General features: G+C 39.6%; 1 protein-coding gene across 1 annotated transcript in view; it reads right to left on the minus strand.

Moving 5' to 3' along the window:
* pemt (phosphatidylethanolamine N-methyltransferase) overlaps positions 1–15,285 on the minus strand; it is a 153,261-nt gene that overhangs the window by 41,865 nt on the left and 96,111 nt on the right. Inside the window, exon 6 of the mRNA XM_037691607.1 lies at positions 5,876–6,021. Within this exon, the coding sequence (XP_037547535.1) occupies positions 5,876–6,021 (146 nt within the window). The remainder of the gene's footprint in view (positions 1–5,875; positions 6,022–15,285) is intronic.

Here is a 15,285-nt window from a genome sequence, read left to right on the forward strand (position 1 = left end):
AGTGCTGTATGAATGTGTGTGTAGTAGAGTGCTGTATGAATGTGTGTAGTAGAGTGCTGTATGAATGTGTGTGTAGTAAGAGTGCTGTATGAATGTTTGTAGTAGAGTGTTGTATGACTGTGCGTGTGGTGGTAAATGAGGGCATATATTGTTTTGTAAAGAGCTTTGAGTATCTTCATTAGATAGAAAGGAGCTATATAAGTACAGTCCATTTTGAGAAAACACAGTAAAACTGCTCCCCACATATTTCTTACATACAAAAAATAACCCTGATCTGACTATACAACCAGGACAGACTGGCCTTAATCATTGCTCCAAACAACATTTGTGTCTACTGAGCATGGTGGGTAGCATGTCTGTCCATTTTACAAGAATCAGCTGCTGTAACGATCCTTTCCTCCGGCTGTGAAGTTCTGTAATTTATTTTCTACACTAACAACCCTTCCACAAACAGTGTTTTCTTTGTTTCAGACTCCATCTTTGTTTCAGACTCCATCTTTTCATTTTTAGAACACTTTTTGTTACAAAAAGAACCATCAGCTATGGTTTCTTAAGTAAAATAAACAATCTGAGGATTTCACATTAAATATATAAAAAAATAAACAAATTTTAGCAAAATTATTTTTATAAATATTTTATGCCATTTTATTAAACAGAATCAACCCTCTGTGAACAGTAAACAGCCATCAGTGTGCTAATGACCCATTGTTAGGCTGATGGTCCTTCTTGAGCATGTGATCAGCTGGTTTTGGTTGTCAGCAGCAAAACTGGTTGATCCACTCTGAGAAGGTGCTATTTAAGAGACTGAGCTGAAAACAGCACCTCAGACTGAGGAAGTCTCTTGGATGAGAGACGAAACGTTTCTAGAATTTTTTTTGCTTTGTTTTGTTTTTGTTTTTTTGAATGTCCAGAGGACCAGATTGAACTTTTTTGGAGAATCAAAAGACAAAACCTAACAACCACTATATCAACTGTCCTGGCTTGTTCTGCAGTAACAGAGCTAGAAGAATAAAATATTTTACTGTCAAATGGAACTCATCTGTCCAACAGCTGAAGTTTGGCTCATATTAAATAATACAACAGCATAATGACTCCAAACAGAAAAAATAAATCTGCTACAGAAATGTTTTCTCTTTATTTTTCTCCTCATATTTGTATTTGCAATTTCTTACCACCATTAAAGCCACTTTTTCATTGTTTTCCACTGAGAGTAGAGCCAACAGTCTTTGTGTTTCCTCTCAATCTCCAGTCAGTGGTGGCAGATGGCCACCCAGCCTAAGTCCAGTTCTGCTGCAGGTTTTTTCCTGTTAAAAGAAACTTGCTCCTCTTCATTGTCACCTGCATCCCCAGTGCATGCTCGAGGAAAAAGATTACATGAAATTCAAGTTCAAGTTAATTTTATTGTCATTACCATCACATGTGGTACATGAGGTGGAAGGAAATTATGTACACAGGGTCCCAGTGTCAGCAGTGGAGCGGTTCCTTCTGTAGGCAAACTGATGTGGGTCCATTGTGACGTGGATGGAGTCCTTGATGTGGGTCATAACCAGCCTCTCTAAGCACTTCATGACTACATTCAGGCCGGTCACTGTGGAGCACTTGGGTACAGGGACAATAGTGGCGGACTTAAAGCAGGTGGGGACAAACGCCATTGACAGTGAAGTGTTGAAGATGTCCGCCATCACCTCAGACAGCTGGTGTGTGCAGTCCTTCAGTGCCCGCCCTGGGATGTTGTCGGGGCCTGCAGCCTTACGGGGTTTGATTCCCTGGATGGTCTTCCTCACATCTGCTGTGGTCACACAGAGGGGCGTCTTGTTCTGTTCTGCAGGTTTAAGATCTTTTTCTGCTTTGACACACCTGGTTAAAATGAGTGATGACCAGGATTCTATAAAACTTAAAGTCATGCTGAAGAGCAGGGCAACAATTAAAACTTGTGGGATAACGGCCCTTAAGGACCAGGTTTGGGCACTGCTGCTGTATGGTGTCCTGTAATGACCTTACTATGAGTAGGCAAAATGTCAAATAACAGCACTGAAATAAAATAATGTAGTGGGATCTTCCCTACATAATTAAAATAAAAAAATAAAAACTAAAGCAACTAAAATAATTAAGATACAAAAGAAAGAAAAGACAGTAATTCTGGGTACAAGATGTAATATATTTTTAATATATATTTTTTATATATTTTTCACATATTGCTTCTTTTATCTAGTTGTAGTTATACACTAACAGTGTAATAAGGCATGTGTTTTTATTGCACTAAGTTTTTATGTAGGAACTTTAGAGACATAAAACTGATAAATAAAAAGGCTTTGTACTCTTCCCCTTATTGTTTATTCAGTAAAACATGATAAAAACTGTTGATTTCTGTTTTTGTGTGCCACACAGAAATTGGCAGTGGCCCTTTGAAACCTGAAAGCACTGCTGCATGTTGGCGGTAAACCTTGTTTCATGTAAAGCGTGGGTCCTGTAAGGTTTTTGAGACAGATGAACCTGGACATCTGTAATGAATCTCCCAGTTCTGTGTCCTGACACATTCAACTTATCTGACCCATTTAGAACGACTGGTTTAACAGGAACATTTCCCTTCCGTTTGTGTACCCACATACAAATATCCAACAAACACAGAAACGTATGCAAGCTGCCACCAGATAAAGCTGACTTGTTGAATAACGCATTTGTTGCTGCTGGCCCTGCGTTTTGGTCAGAGAGAGGCCGCTAACGTCTAAGTTATATAACACTTCTCATTATGAATGCTAATCTAAACACCACAGGTAAATTGTGACAGAAAACAGATTATGTAAACAAATCTGTTTACTATTCAAATACAAAAATAGATATCACCACTTTTTAACAGTAGAAGCTTTGTTGACCTCCAAAGGGATGACTGGTTTCCCATTCAGATTCAAAAGCAATTTCTTTTCCTACCTTCCTGCGTCACTCTTATTTCATATGTTCATGATTATGAAAATTGTTGACTACCTGTAGGGTAGGGGCTGCACTGCTGTAGTCTAGATGTTAGAGAAGTGGTTCTAAGAATCAGTGTTTGGGTCCCAGGGTAGGTGGTCAACATGAACAACATTATGTCTAATTTCATTCAGACTCTCTGCCTCATGCTATCAGTCTGAATTATCAGGTCACAACGACTCCAGAGTTAATATAGAGCCAGTGAGACATCTTAAATCTGCAGGCTGCTCACAATTATGTGACTAGGAGGAATAGGCCATGGTGTCTGGGAGTTGTAGAAAATGTATCTTTAGACACAAAATCTTCTAAAGTAGTTGGATTCAGGGCATGGGCTCATGCACTTTGCTACAACTGTTTGTTTTTGTTGCTGGCTCGTTGTGCAGGAGCAGTGAGCCCTTGGTTTATCTTTAATATCAGTGACCATCAACTGGTGGCCTTGTCAAGAACACCATGTCCCAGACAGCCTGAGAAGCATCTTTAGAAGACTAAACAAATCCCTTCAGGAGTCAGATGTAGCACAGTTAGAAAAGTAAATGACGGCATTGCCTTAGCCAATCAAACCGCTCGTTTACAGCTCAGCTCACTTTAGATAACACTGAGCATGGTGGGTAGCATGTCTGTCCATTTTACAAGAATACAGGTATATTTAACTAATTAATTCATTAATTGTATTAATATAATACAAGGTTTTGTTTTTTTGACGCCTACATTCTTGTTCATGGCCGTCCCACCTGCCATCAACATTTTATTCTAACTGATAGATAAAATACACAGTGCATTTCTCCTGTAAATGTTTATAACGTGTTGAGAGCAGTTCAGTCCAGTGACGGAGCAGAACGTGAAACAATCAGTCTGGATTATGATTATGAGTCACTCATCGAACGACCCAGAAATTAGAAACCAATGTATTGATCATTACGACGATGATGTTATCGTGTTCATTTGAAATGATGACAAAAGTGTATTCAAGTGACACAAAAAGAAAAGTGCACTTTTTGTCTTTGAAACAAAAGAGAAGCAAGAACATGAAAACATTGTTTTGAAGTTACAACAACGAGAAGAAATGTTTAAACCCGTAAAATCTTTTCATTTGTCTACACTCAGATAAAACTAACATTTATTCATCTGTCTTTACCTAATGTTTGCCATTTAAAGCTACATTTAATCCAAAATCATATACTGTAATTATTCATGTGGTGTGTGAAATTAATGCAGTACTAGATGTAGACGGTACAATTCAATTTAAATTAAAGTTTTATTTTCCTTATTGCCCGCTCCCTTTCATGCCACTTTTATACTAAAATCAATTAATGTTAAGGAATATTAATGTTGTGATAAAATCTTGAAAATATCTTAATATGTTATCTCAAACAGTATTGCAACAGTTTTTTTGTGATCTCTGCACTTAAAAGTATATGTTGATAAAGAATTTCAGCTACTAACACATGAAAATTTAGCTCAATTTTAACATTATTGAAACTAATCTAATTTAAATAAAAATAAAATCATAATTTTTTAGAAGAATCTTAAAATGACTATAATTACGTTTGGGAAACACACTGAACAAGTACCAATGAAATTCAAGGTTCTAGAGGTTTTTGTATTTATATGTGTTTGACTACTTTGTATATATATTTTTTAATTTCCATGATTTTGTATTTTTGGCTACAAAATGGGGGCAGCACGGTGGCACAACTGGTAGAGCTGCTGCCTCTCAGCGAGCAGGTCCTTGGTTCAAACCCCGGTCCAGGGGCCTTTCTGGGTGGAGTTTGCATGTTCTCTCCGTGCATGCGTGGGTTTTCTCCGGGTACTCCGGTTTCCTCCCACAGACCAAAAACATGCATGTTAGGCTGATTGGTAACTCTAAATTGTCCCTAGGTGTGAGTGAGAGAGTGAATGGTTGTTTGTCTCGTTTGTCTCTATGTGTCCCTGTGATGGACTTGCGACCCGTCCAGGGTGTACCCCGCCCCTTGCACAGTGATTGCTGGACATGGGCACCGGCGACCCCCGTGACCCAAAATGGAATAAACAGGTAAAGATAATGGACGGATGGATGGTTACTAAATGGATTTGTTCCATTTTCCTGATCCTTGTTTCCCATTTTCCCCTCAAATGTTTCCCTTATTCTGCTTTTCATACATGGCTAATGCTAGTTTGGTCACTGACTTTACCTGCATGGTGTCAATTGACAATTTCCATATTTATCAATACACCCTGGTTTTTGTATTGTTTTCTGTCAACTTTTGTTTTTCTTTCCATTTTCTCATTTTTGTTTTACTTTATTTGTTTATTTATTGTAATAGCAGTTCTGTACGGTTAGCAGATTTCTGTCATAACGCTAAAGTTAATATTAAAAGTCTATATTTCATTGCTTGCTCCTTATGAGGCCTGAGATGGGGTAGAGGCAGGGCAGCCGACTCGGGACCCGAAAGTCCCAGGTTCGATCCCCAGTCATTGCACATCTCGTGGTGTCTCTGAGTAGGACACCTTATCCCCAAAGTGCTCCACGGGCACTTTCAATAGCTGCACACTGCACCACCTGGTGGTAGATGGGTTAAATGCAGAGAGCCAATTTCACCATTGTATGGGAACATACAAAGATGACAACACATAACACATTCTTCTTCTTATTATTATTATGCTATGTCAGTATTTGGTTTTAAAATAAACTTTCACATGTTCATTTATATTTAATGAGTATGTGTAGATGAAACCCATCCTGCTTTTAAGGGATTAAATCTTTCTGATTAAAACTTTCCAGACCAACAAATACCCACCTTTTTCCAAAAATCACTCTTTCTTTTTCCTATTGACAAATACGTTCCAGTATGTGCCATCACCAGTGTGTTGATTCATCATCAGTACCAAACTGTATCTGATTTAGTGCTTCTTTGTGTTTGGTACTCACCTAAAAATGTCCCTGTGAATCCCAGAGCGATGAAGCTGCTGACCACCAGTACAGTTCCTAGCACCATAAGAGCTACACCAATGTAGAAAACCTCCATCCGCTCCATCACCAACCACCGGGCCTGGCTCTTCATTGCCACTGTCACACTGCAGTAAAGCAATTATATACAGGTATGCAGATAGTTTCTATAACTTCAAGCAGATTTTAATTTTAAAACAAAGATTTCAATATGTATCACATTATGTAAATTCCTGTTTAAAAACAGAAACACAACTAACACCAAAACTGCTGCTTAAATAATCTCAAACACATATATAACAATAATTTTATTATAACTATATTATATAAATATTCACAATATCCGGGTGGCACGCAAGGAGTGTTCCTGAGCTTGCTGATTCCTGGCAGAATAAACCAGCTCCAGGAACATGGAATGTACCCTTACTGGCAGGTAAGAAGCTGGAGCTTGAGTGTTAGATGGCGCAATACCAAATAGTTGGGCTCACCTCTACGAACAGCTTGGACATTTGAACTGAAGTCTTGGAGAGGGGCTGGATTTGAAACATTTTTGCATTGTAAGGTGTGGCCCGCCCCGACCTGGGTTCAGACTAGTTCTTCATATTTGTATTTGGCATTATGGCCCATTTCCAGCCCCATTCCTGGAACCCAGAGACCTGGGGTTCCATTTGGGCTGGGTTGTTCGAGCCAATTTGATGTCAGCATACTATTGGCCATTGATTGGTTCACTGGCTCAGGGGTGGGGGGGTGTCACTGATGAGTCATGCTCCATTGACCACTTGCTTTAAGTATGGATTCCAGTACACTTGACAAACAATGAGGTGAGTGTAGTGTATAGAGAAAAAAGAGAAGTGGCACAAGCTCGATGCCATCCATTGTTTTGTCACAAATAATCTGAGATCATAAGTTTTTGATACGATGATCCTTGTCAACATCGAGGTGGCACTCTGCTCAAAGCAAACACAACCATAGCTAGGGTAGAACGTGGGCAGAATGACTGCAGACAGGCCATGCCTTACTGGCCCTACAAAGCAAAAATGTCATTATAGAGTTAAAAGAGAAACTGGGCCTCGTCCCAGGCCATGCTTGGCTTGGGTGGGGAACTGCTGACCTGGACTGGGGAATTGTAAAGCAGTGGATGAAACACTTTAAGAATTTCCCTAATATGTTCACCATGTCCACCTTTGACCAGGCAGATGTACATTTGTTTTGCATATCAGGAATCCAGAAGAAGAAGAAGAATCTGACTGTGTTATCTGAGGCATTCTGTGAGGAGGGGTGTGTGGGATTCTGGGGTGCTAGGGTTGCCTTTAAGATCTATCTGGTCCTTTTATAACGAAAGCCAGAGATATCCATGTCCTCGGCACAAAGTCAAGCTTGCTGTCAGTGCAAGTTGGACTCTGTCAGGGCTGTCCCTTGTCACCACCAGTCATGTCTGTTGTGTGACAAAATCTCAAAGTGCAGCCGTGGAGAGGAGGGTGTCTAGTTTGGGAACCTCAGAATCTTGTCCCTGCTTTTTGTAGATGATGTGGTTCTGTTAGCGTCATTAGTGTCTTCATGTCCCAATCTGCAAGAGGCAATGGGATGGTTCTCAGCCAAGTTTGAAGCGGCTGGTATGATAGTCAGCTCCTCTAAGAGGCCAAAGTTCTCAATCAGACACAAGTGCAATGCCTTGTCCGGGTCAGGGATGATTCTTTCTGTTTCATTGTCTGTGTGAATGTTGAATGTTTGGCTGTACATTGTTCAAAGCATAAATGTTTTTGTACAATGCTCTGAGAGACTTTTGTTGTAAATTGCAGCTACATAAATAAACTGAATTAAATTGAAAATGCTCTAAGGAGTACAATAAAGCCATAGATCTAGGCTTATATGCAGAAATTGCCACTCCCTTCCACTTCAACGTATTACATTCTTCAAACTGTGTTGGACCACAATTTGTGATAAAAACATTTTTTAAAGACGATTGGGCAAATTTTACTGTTATTTTTGACTGAATGGTGAAAGTCAGTCTCACATGGTGAAACTTAAGAGCTGTGTTAAAACTTGTTGTCAATTTTAGAGCCTACATGTAAGCCAGTGTGTGTTCTGTTAAAGAAAAGGGGAGCTGTTCTAACTTTTAACCCTGAGCACCCTGAACAACAGCAGTCATTTGGCCCAGGACTGGATGCTGATTAAACACTTTCCTGTCGAACCTAAAAGCCTGGTATCAGCAGGCTTTTTTGATCTGTGTAAAAAGCCCTGCGACCACCTGCATTTTGTTGACATTACAGATCGAATGCACACAGCGTGTTCTTAATTAGAAACATGATACCTGTCTCTGGGATTAAAAGGAAAACAGAAAACAACAGCTGCAGCAGCTGCACTGAAAGATCAAGCATTTTATTTTCACGACTCCCACAACCTCCTCTAATGCATCCTTGCATCGTGTGTGTTGGCTGAATTCAGAGAGTGCTCGTCTGTGAGAGGACATTTAACTTTTACTAACGTCATACCCATTTGCTCTCAGCAGATGAAGTGAGGGGCCGTGGGCTGAGTATGTGCAGTCACACGGTAAAAGCATTTTTATTTTGTATTAAGTGTTCTGATCAAAAGAATATAAAACGGGCTGGTAGCTGCTTTAAAATGTGCTCAAACTGGTTTCAGTGCAGCCTGTTTGAATACATCCATCCATCCATCCATTATCTTTACTCGTTTATTCCATTTTGGGTCACGGGGGTCGCTGGTGCCCATGTCCAGCAATCACTTTGCGAGGGGCGGGGTACACCCTGGACGGGTCGCAAGTCCATCACAGGGCCACATAGAGACAAACGAGACAAACAACCATTCACTCTCTCACTCACACCTAGGGACAATTTAGAGTTACCAATCAGCCTAACATGCATGTTTTTGGTCTGTGGGAGGAAACCGGAGCACCCGGAGAAAACCCACGCATGCACGGAGAGAACATGCAAACTCCACCCAGAAAGGGCCCTGGACCGGGGTTTGAACCAGGGACCTTCTCGCTGAGAGGCAGCAGCTCTACCAGTTGCGCCACCGTGCTGCCCTGTTTGAATACATGTTACTGCTAATATGATTAATCTTAATAACACTATAGAGATGCTGCTGGAGTCCTGTTTAGTTTGTAGTTTAAACATTAAAACTTTAAATGAGATGGGACAGTCCCATAATGTCGTTAATTTTATTTTACAGGACTAAGAACAATTAATCCATTTTCCTCGGACAATGAAATATGATCAGAACATGACCTGAGGATATTCTGACTAATGCTTAATAATCCAGGTAGAAAAATCCAACAAAGTTAAGTCAGGTCCTCTGGATGGATTCTTCTTGTTGAAATGTTTCATCTTTTATCAAAAAGACTTCTTCAGTCTGAGGAGCTGCAACAAACTCAGTCTTATAAATAGCACCCAGAGGTGGAACGAGTACTGAAAATTTGTACTCAAGTACAAGTACTGTTTTTGGTTTTGAACCAGTTTGACATGACTGTCAACGAGGAAGAGGGCCGGCATTGGAGGAGGGGACGTAACAAAGACACCATCTTAGCACCAAGAGAACTGGTTTGTTCCACTTTGGAGTAAGCTGCTTGGGGGAAGAATCAGTTTTGTGTTCTGTGTTTCTTTGACTGATGAAGCCTTCTGGATGGAAGGTGAAATGTTTCAGAAAAAAAAAAAGAAACTGTCCAGATGACCTGACAGAAATTTGTTGGAATTATTGAGCACGGACTTTTTTTGTTTTTAAGTACTGTTACACAGCTTAAATTGTACTCAATTACAAGTAAATGTACTGGTGTTATAAAAAATACTTAAGTAGAAGTACAAAGTACTCTTCTCAAAAACTACTCGGAGTATTAATTACTTTTTAACCTTTTGATGTTTCATTGTGTTGTCAATAGAAGTCATTCAGTTTGATTTACATTTCTCAGACGCTCAGAAGCTCCGTCTTATTTTAGTACCAGGCAAACTTATGGCAATGACAATATCTAAGATTGACAATATCTAAGATCTTTGCATACTTAGCCAAACTAATAACCCACACATACAAACAATAAAAAAGCAACATCATGCAGGTAGCTGTAAAACCTCATATACTGCAGTATGTGTTTTGAGTTTAGATGCTGAAGTCTTGTAAGCTGCTGTCACCGTAGAGATCAAACAGTTTGCATCTGGATGCTGTCTCCATTTCTCCCCCTGTACATGAAACATTCCTCCAGGTACGACCACGGGCACTTGTCCTCAGCCTTTACCTCATCATTTTCTCTGACACTGTTGTCCTCTGTCTCCATTTTGGCTTTTTCTCCATATCTTCGGTCCATAAATGTCAGAGTTGTCCTTTGCTTACGTCATAGGTAATTGGCGTAGTCGCGATCTGAGAGCCTTATTGGCTACAAAGATGCAGATGAACGTTTGACTATAAATTCAAACTGCAGCCGTACTCAGTAGCAGCTTCTAATTTTAAAAGTAGAGAAGTAGATTACATGTTCTAAATTGTACTTAAGTATGAGTAAAATTACACACTTGAAAGAAATACTCATAAAAGTTCAAATACCCCCCAAAATTTACTTAATTACAGTAATGTATTTGTAATTTGTTACTTCCACCCCGATAGCACCTTACATAGTGGTTCAACTCGTTTGCTGGTGCTCAGAAGGGTCCTGTCTCCCCCGCCGCCTGCTCAAACTTGAACTAGTTTTAGGCAATCCTCGCCAAAGTGGATCAAAGAATCCTGATGCATGCTCAATAGTCCAGGTCACAAAAAGCCTCTAACCCTCGTTTTACTGTGTCATATCTCCAACATAAAACATTGTAGACAAATAAAAAGTGATCTGATCATCAGGTTTGACCATGATTTTTTTCTACTTTCTTCTTTTGAATTGTTCAACCAAACTGTTTTCTTCAGCTTCAACAAATCTGTTTTTGACTCACTGAAGAGCAAAACACTGGAGTCACAAATAATCCTAATTTAAGCTTCAAACAAATCTAAAATCTATTTTTTTACGTTTTACTCCACGTTTTTAAAATGAGAAAATCAATTAACACTTTTGCAAAGAATACACACAAAAAAGAAAATAATATTCAACATGTCATATTGGTAAACCATTATACCAATTTCTTGTTACTATTAAATCACTGGACTACTTCCAGTTCAATCTAAAATAACCTTTTTTTTTGTTTAAGTTATAGTTTTGTAGGATTGAATAAGTTGTGCGTCTGTGTGTGCACGACTCAGCATCGACACATCCACGGACCTTCAGTATGTAGGTTTGGTGTGAACGCAGTGGGCTTCCTGCTGATGCAAATGGCTCCCCAGTCAAAACTGGGTTAGATGTTAATGGAAGAAAACTGGGTTACTCGGTCGGTGCTGTGACTCTTATGGTGTTGTTCCTTTGTTAAAGGAAGCAGGAAGTGTAATGTGATGTGGTGTGTTGTTGTGCCACGTCAGACACAAAGGGCTGCCGCTGAGATGTCTGTTAAGTAAGCTGGTCTGCACGGACACACTGCTGGGATTTGGATTAGAAAAGAGATGGAAACGGGCTCTGTGGGTGTGGACATGTGGTCGGGGGGTAAATGGTTTGGAGTGGACTTGATGATGAGTCACTACTGAGTCTAAAAAATCTTTCCCCAGAGTATCTAATGTTGCAAGAACTTCTGTGCATGTTCCACAGTCCTACCAGATTTCAGCAAGCTGGAGAAGAATCAGATTATGAAGCTAAATAGACCAACGAGGGAGAACAAGAGGTGAGTAAAGGTCAAGGCAGGAGGCTTGAAAGATGAAGTTGCCTTCACAAGAAGCCAGTTAATGACAAAGCTCAGGAAAGTAGGAAGCACAAAGGGTTGCACTGGTGATCTAAGAGTATACACACATTTTAATTTTAAATGAGGGTCTTCAATCAAATTTTGGATGATAAACCTTCAAACCTTCTCCTTTAGGCTGACAAAACAAATGTTAAGTACAAGTAAATATGCTCCAAGTTATACTGCATATGATTTGTGTAAGAAGGACTTCTAGTATATATTGATTTATTTCAGTAATTCCATTCAAAAAGTGAAACTTGTATATTATATTCATTCATTATAAACAGACTGATATATTTCAAATGTTTATTTATTTTAATGTTGATGATTATAACTGACAACTAATGAAAACCCGAAAGACAGTATCTAAAAAAAAATAGAATATTACTTAGGACCAATAAAAAAAGGATTGTTAGAAATGTTGACCAACTGAAAAGTATGAACATGAAAAGTACGAACATGAAAAGTATGAACATGTACAGCATCAATACTTAGTTGTGGCTCCTTTTGCCTGGATTACTGCAACAATGCAGCGTGACATGGAGTGGATCAGTCTGTGGCTCTGCTCAGGTGTCATGAGAGCCCAGGTTGCTCTGATAGTGGCCTTCAGCTCTTTTGAATTGTTGGCTCTGGTGTATCACATCTTCCTCTTCACAACACCCCATAGATTTTCAGGTGAGTATGATGGCCAATTAAGAACTGGAATACCATGGTCCTTAAACCAGGTACTGGTAGCTTTGGTGCTGTGTGCAGGTAACAAGTCTAGATGGAAAATGAAATTCAATTCAATTCAACTTCAATTCAAAAATACTTTATTAATCCCAAAGGGAAATTATTTTGTTGTTGTAACTCGTGATCCTCATTTCATTAAGAGATGTTATAGATGCTGATGGCTGTAGGCAGGAAGGATCTCTTGTAAAGGTCCATCCCACAGCAGATCCTAAGAAACAGGCTGCAGATGCCGTTTGATCCATCCACCCAGACTCGGCTGGCCACTCGGTTCCCCCGGGCTGTAGGACCGCCCGAATGCCGGGCAGAACTTCTCCCAGCAGTCTGCTGAGCTCCTCGTCTCTGCAGACAGCCAACTGCAGGTACTGAGGGATGACCCTGTCTTTCTGCTGTCATGAACCAGGTTTCCTGCTAGTTCCAGGATCTCAGTGGTCAGGCACTCGAGCACAGCTGGCAGGTAGATGAGAATGCGTCCACAGAACATCCTTTTCAACTCATTTGAGATTTTGGGCTGTAGTTGAGATATTATTTGAGCTTTTGAGATGTTAATCAGCTGCTGTTGGTTGTAGAAAACTGCCTTGTTGCCATGCCTTCCAGCTGCACAGCATCCGATACCAGAGGAAACGGTCATCAAAAAAATGTGATTTACATCCAGAAAGAGAGGAATTAAAGTTTCCAAAAGCAAAATCTCAGAATGAAATTACCGGAGCTGCTCCAACATGCAGCCACCTTGAGCGGCGCAATTCTAGATCTCAATCAAATCTGCATCTCCATAAAGTTGGTCAGCAGCAGGAAGCATGAAGTGCTCTAAGACTTCCTGGTAGACGGCTGCGTTGACCTTGGACCTCAGAAAACATAGTGAACCTAGGAAGAAGTAAACATTTCAAACCCCCCCCCCCCCCCCAAACACTCCGCCGCGACTGTAAATAGTATAATTTGTCTATAAAATTGTTAAAATTCTTCACTACACCTCCATGTACCCTCTGCCCGCCTCTCCACCATGGGGAGCAGGGCCTTCACCTGCTCTGCTCCTCATCTCTGGAACTCTCTACCCCCTGACTTAAGAAACACCACCTCTCTTTCTCTGTTCAAGACTGCTCTGAAAACACATCTCTTTAGACTTGCTTATCCTTAACTCTGCTGTATGTATTTTATATTCTTTATGTATTTTATATTCTTTACGCATATTATATTCTTTACACATTTTATATTCTGTATGTATTTTATATTCTTTATGTATTTTATATTCTTTATTCCTGTTGATCTTTGTTCTTACTGTAAAGTGTCCTTGGGTGTCATGAAAGGCGCTTTTTAAATAAAATGATTATTATTATTATTATTATAAGTACACCTCTACATAATGTAGTATGACATATCCTGTGATATATTCATACATTAAACGGGTTCTTTCATTTTTCTGGACTGAATGATGTCGTGCATTGAATTTAATAAAATGTGGACGTGAGACGTTATTTATCTTTGACCCATCAAAATGAATGTGGTCATTTATTTACAGAATCAAAGTTTAACATCAAACATTTACATTAATTTGGCAGAATATGAAAATAACAACATAATTAATCAGCTTTACAACCAGGAAAACCATACGGCCATGATTTTCCGTTGCTTCACCACAGACATTTCTGAAGGCATCTGGATTAATTTGCTAGCAGATAGGAGAGTTTAAAGATGGAAAAATGAGGTTTATCTACTCAGAGAGATGTGTGAGGGAATTTGTCTGTTTTAACCAGAACAGCACGCTCCTTTGGAAATCAGCTTGTCCCAACAGTACACTTTTGGTGAAGGTCGACTTTTACCTTTTCTGAAGATAGATCAGTTCCGGCGTGAAGTCCCACTTCGAGCCACTGTTCAGCGTCTCCGTAAGAACAGCTAAAGACCTCGAGAGTCGTGTGAGGTTATCCAAACAGAAGTTATAATTCCCAAAATCGTCTCTGGTTCAGCTTGATTCTAATTCAGCAGCATCCTGAATGCCAGCGTTCTGCATTCTGGAACTTCCAAAACTCTCTGTTTGAACTAGGAAGTGCCGAAATTTTAATGGGCTCTACTTCCGGTTCGTTTGAGAGCCTCTGATTGGTCGATGGACCCCAACAGAGGTGTGTTTTGTGATGTAAGGTGTTATGGAAAGTCAAGGAAAGAGATTAGGATTGTTTAAGAACAGACAGAAAGATTGTTGGAGAAAACCAGACTTAGTGGCGTCGCTCCACCAAGTATCTTTGCTGTAAAAGTTAAACATGACATTTCTTTTCAGTAAACTTTCAGTTGACCGAAACCTGAACTTTGACACACTTACAACTCTGCTCACTTCAAAGCAGACGATCAAGAAATTGAATCATTACTCTGTAACGTACTCTAACTTGATTTCACTTTGAATTGAGGATTAAGAATCATTACTACTGTTTAAGTAAATAAAAATGATTAGTTCACTTCAACATGTAGACATTGTTTGAACCAAAACACTTTGATTATCAAAACATTTGTAAAATAGTAATGATCATAGAGAATAGTCTTTTTCCACTTGATTAATTCAAGAAAGAAAGTCTCAGGATCGATCAACCTGTATTTCTGGATGCAAATCAATGAAATGACAGTTTCTGACCATATGATCCTAAGGTCAAGATTTGACATCAGGTCAAGTTCACTACAGTCCCCCCTTTGGAAATCATCGCCTGTCCATGGGGATGAATTCCAAACATGAACTTACGCCTTCGAATGTCCTTGAGCTTGATGTATCCAGCAAGGAAACAAGAGTCAAGAGTAATCCAGCGAGGAAACAAAAGTCAAAAGTAATCCAGCAAGGAAAACAAAGTCAAGGTAATTCCACAATGTTCTTGGTAATTCCATTGTGTTGAT

Source organism: Nematolebias whitei, chromosome 17 (genome assembly GCF_014905685.2).
Source record: "Nematolebias whitei isolate Nwh7 chromosome 17, NemWhi1, whole genome shotgun sequence".
In the NCBI taxonomy this organism is placed as follows: Eukaryota; Metazoa; Chordata; class Actinopteri; order Cyprinodontiformes; family Rivulidae; genus Nematolebias; species Nematolebias whitei.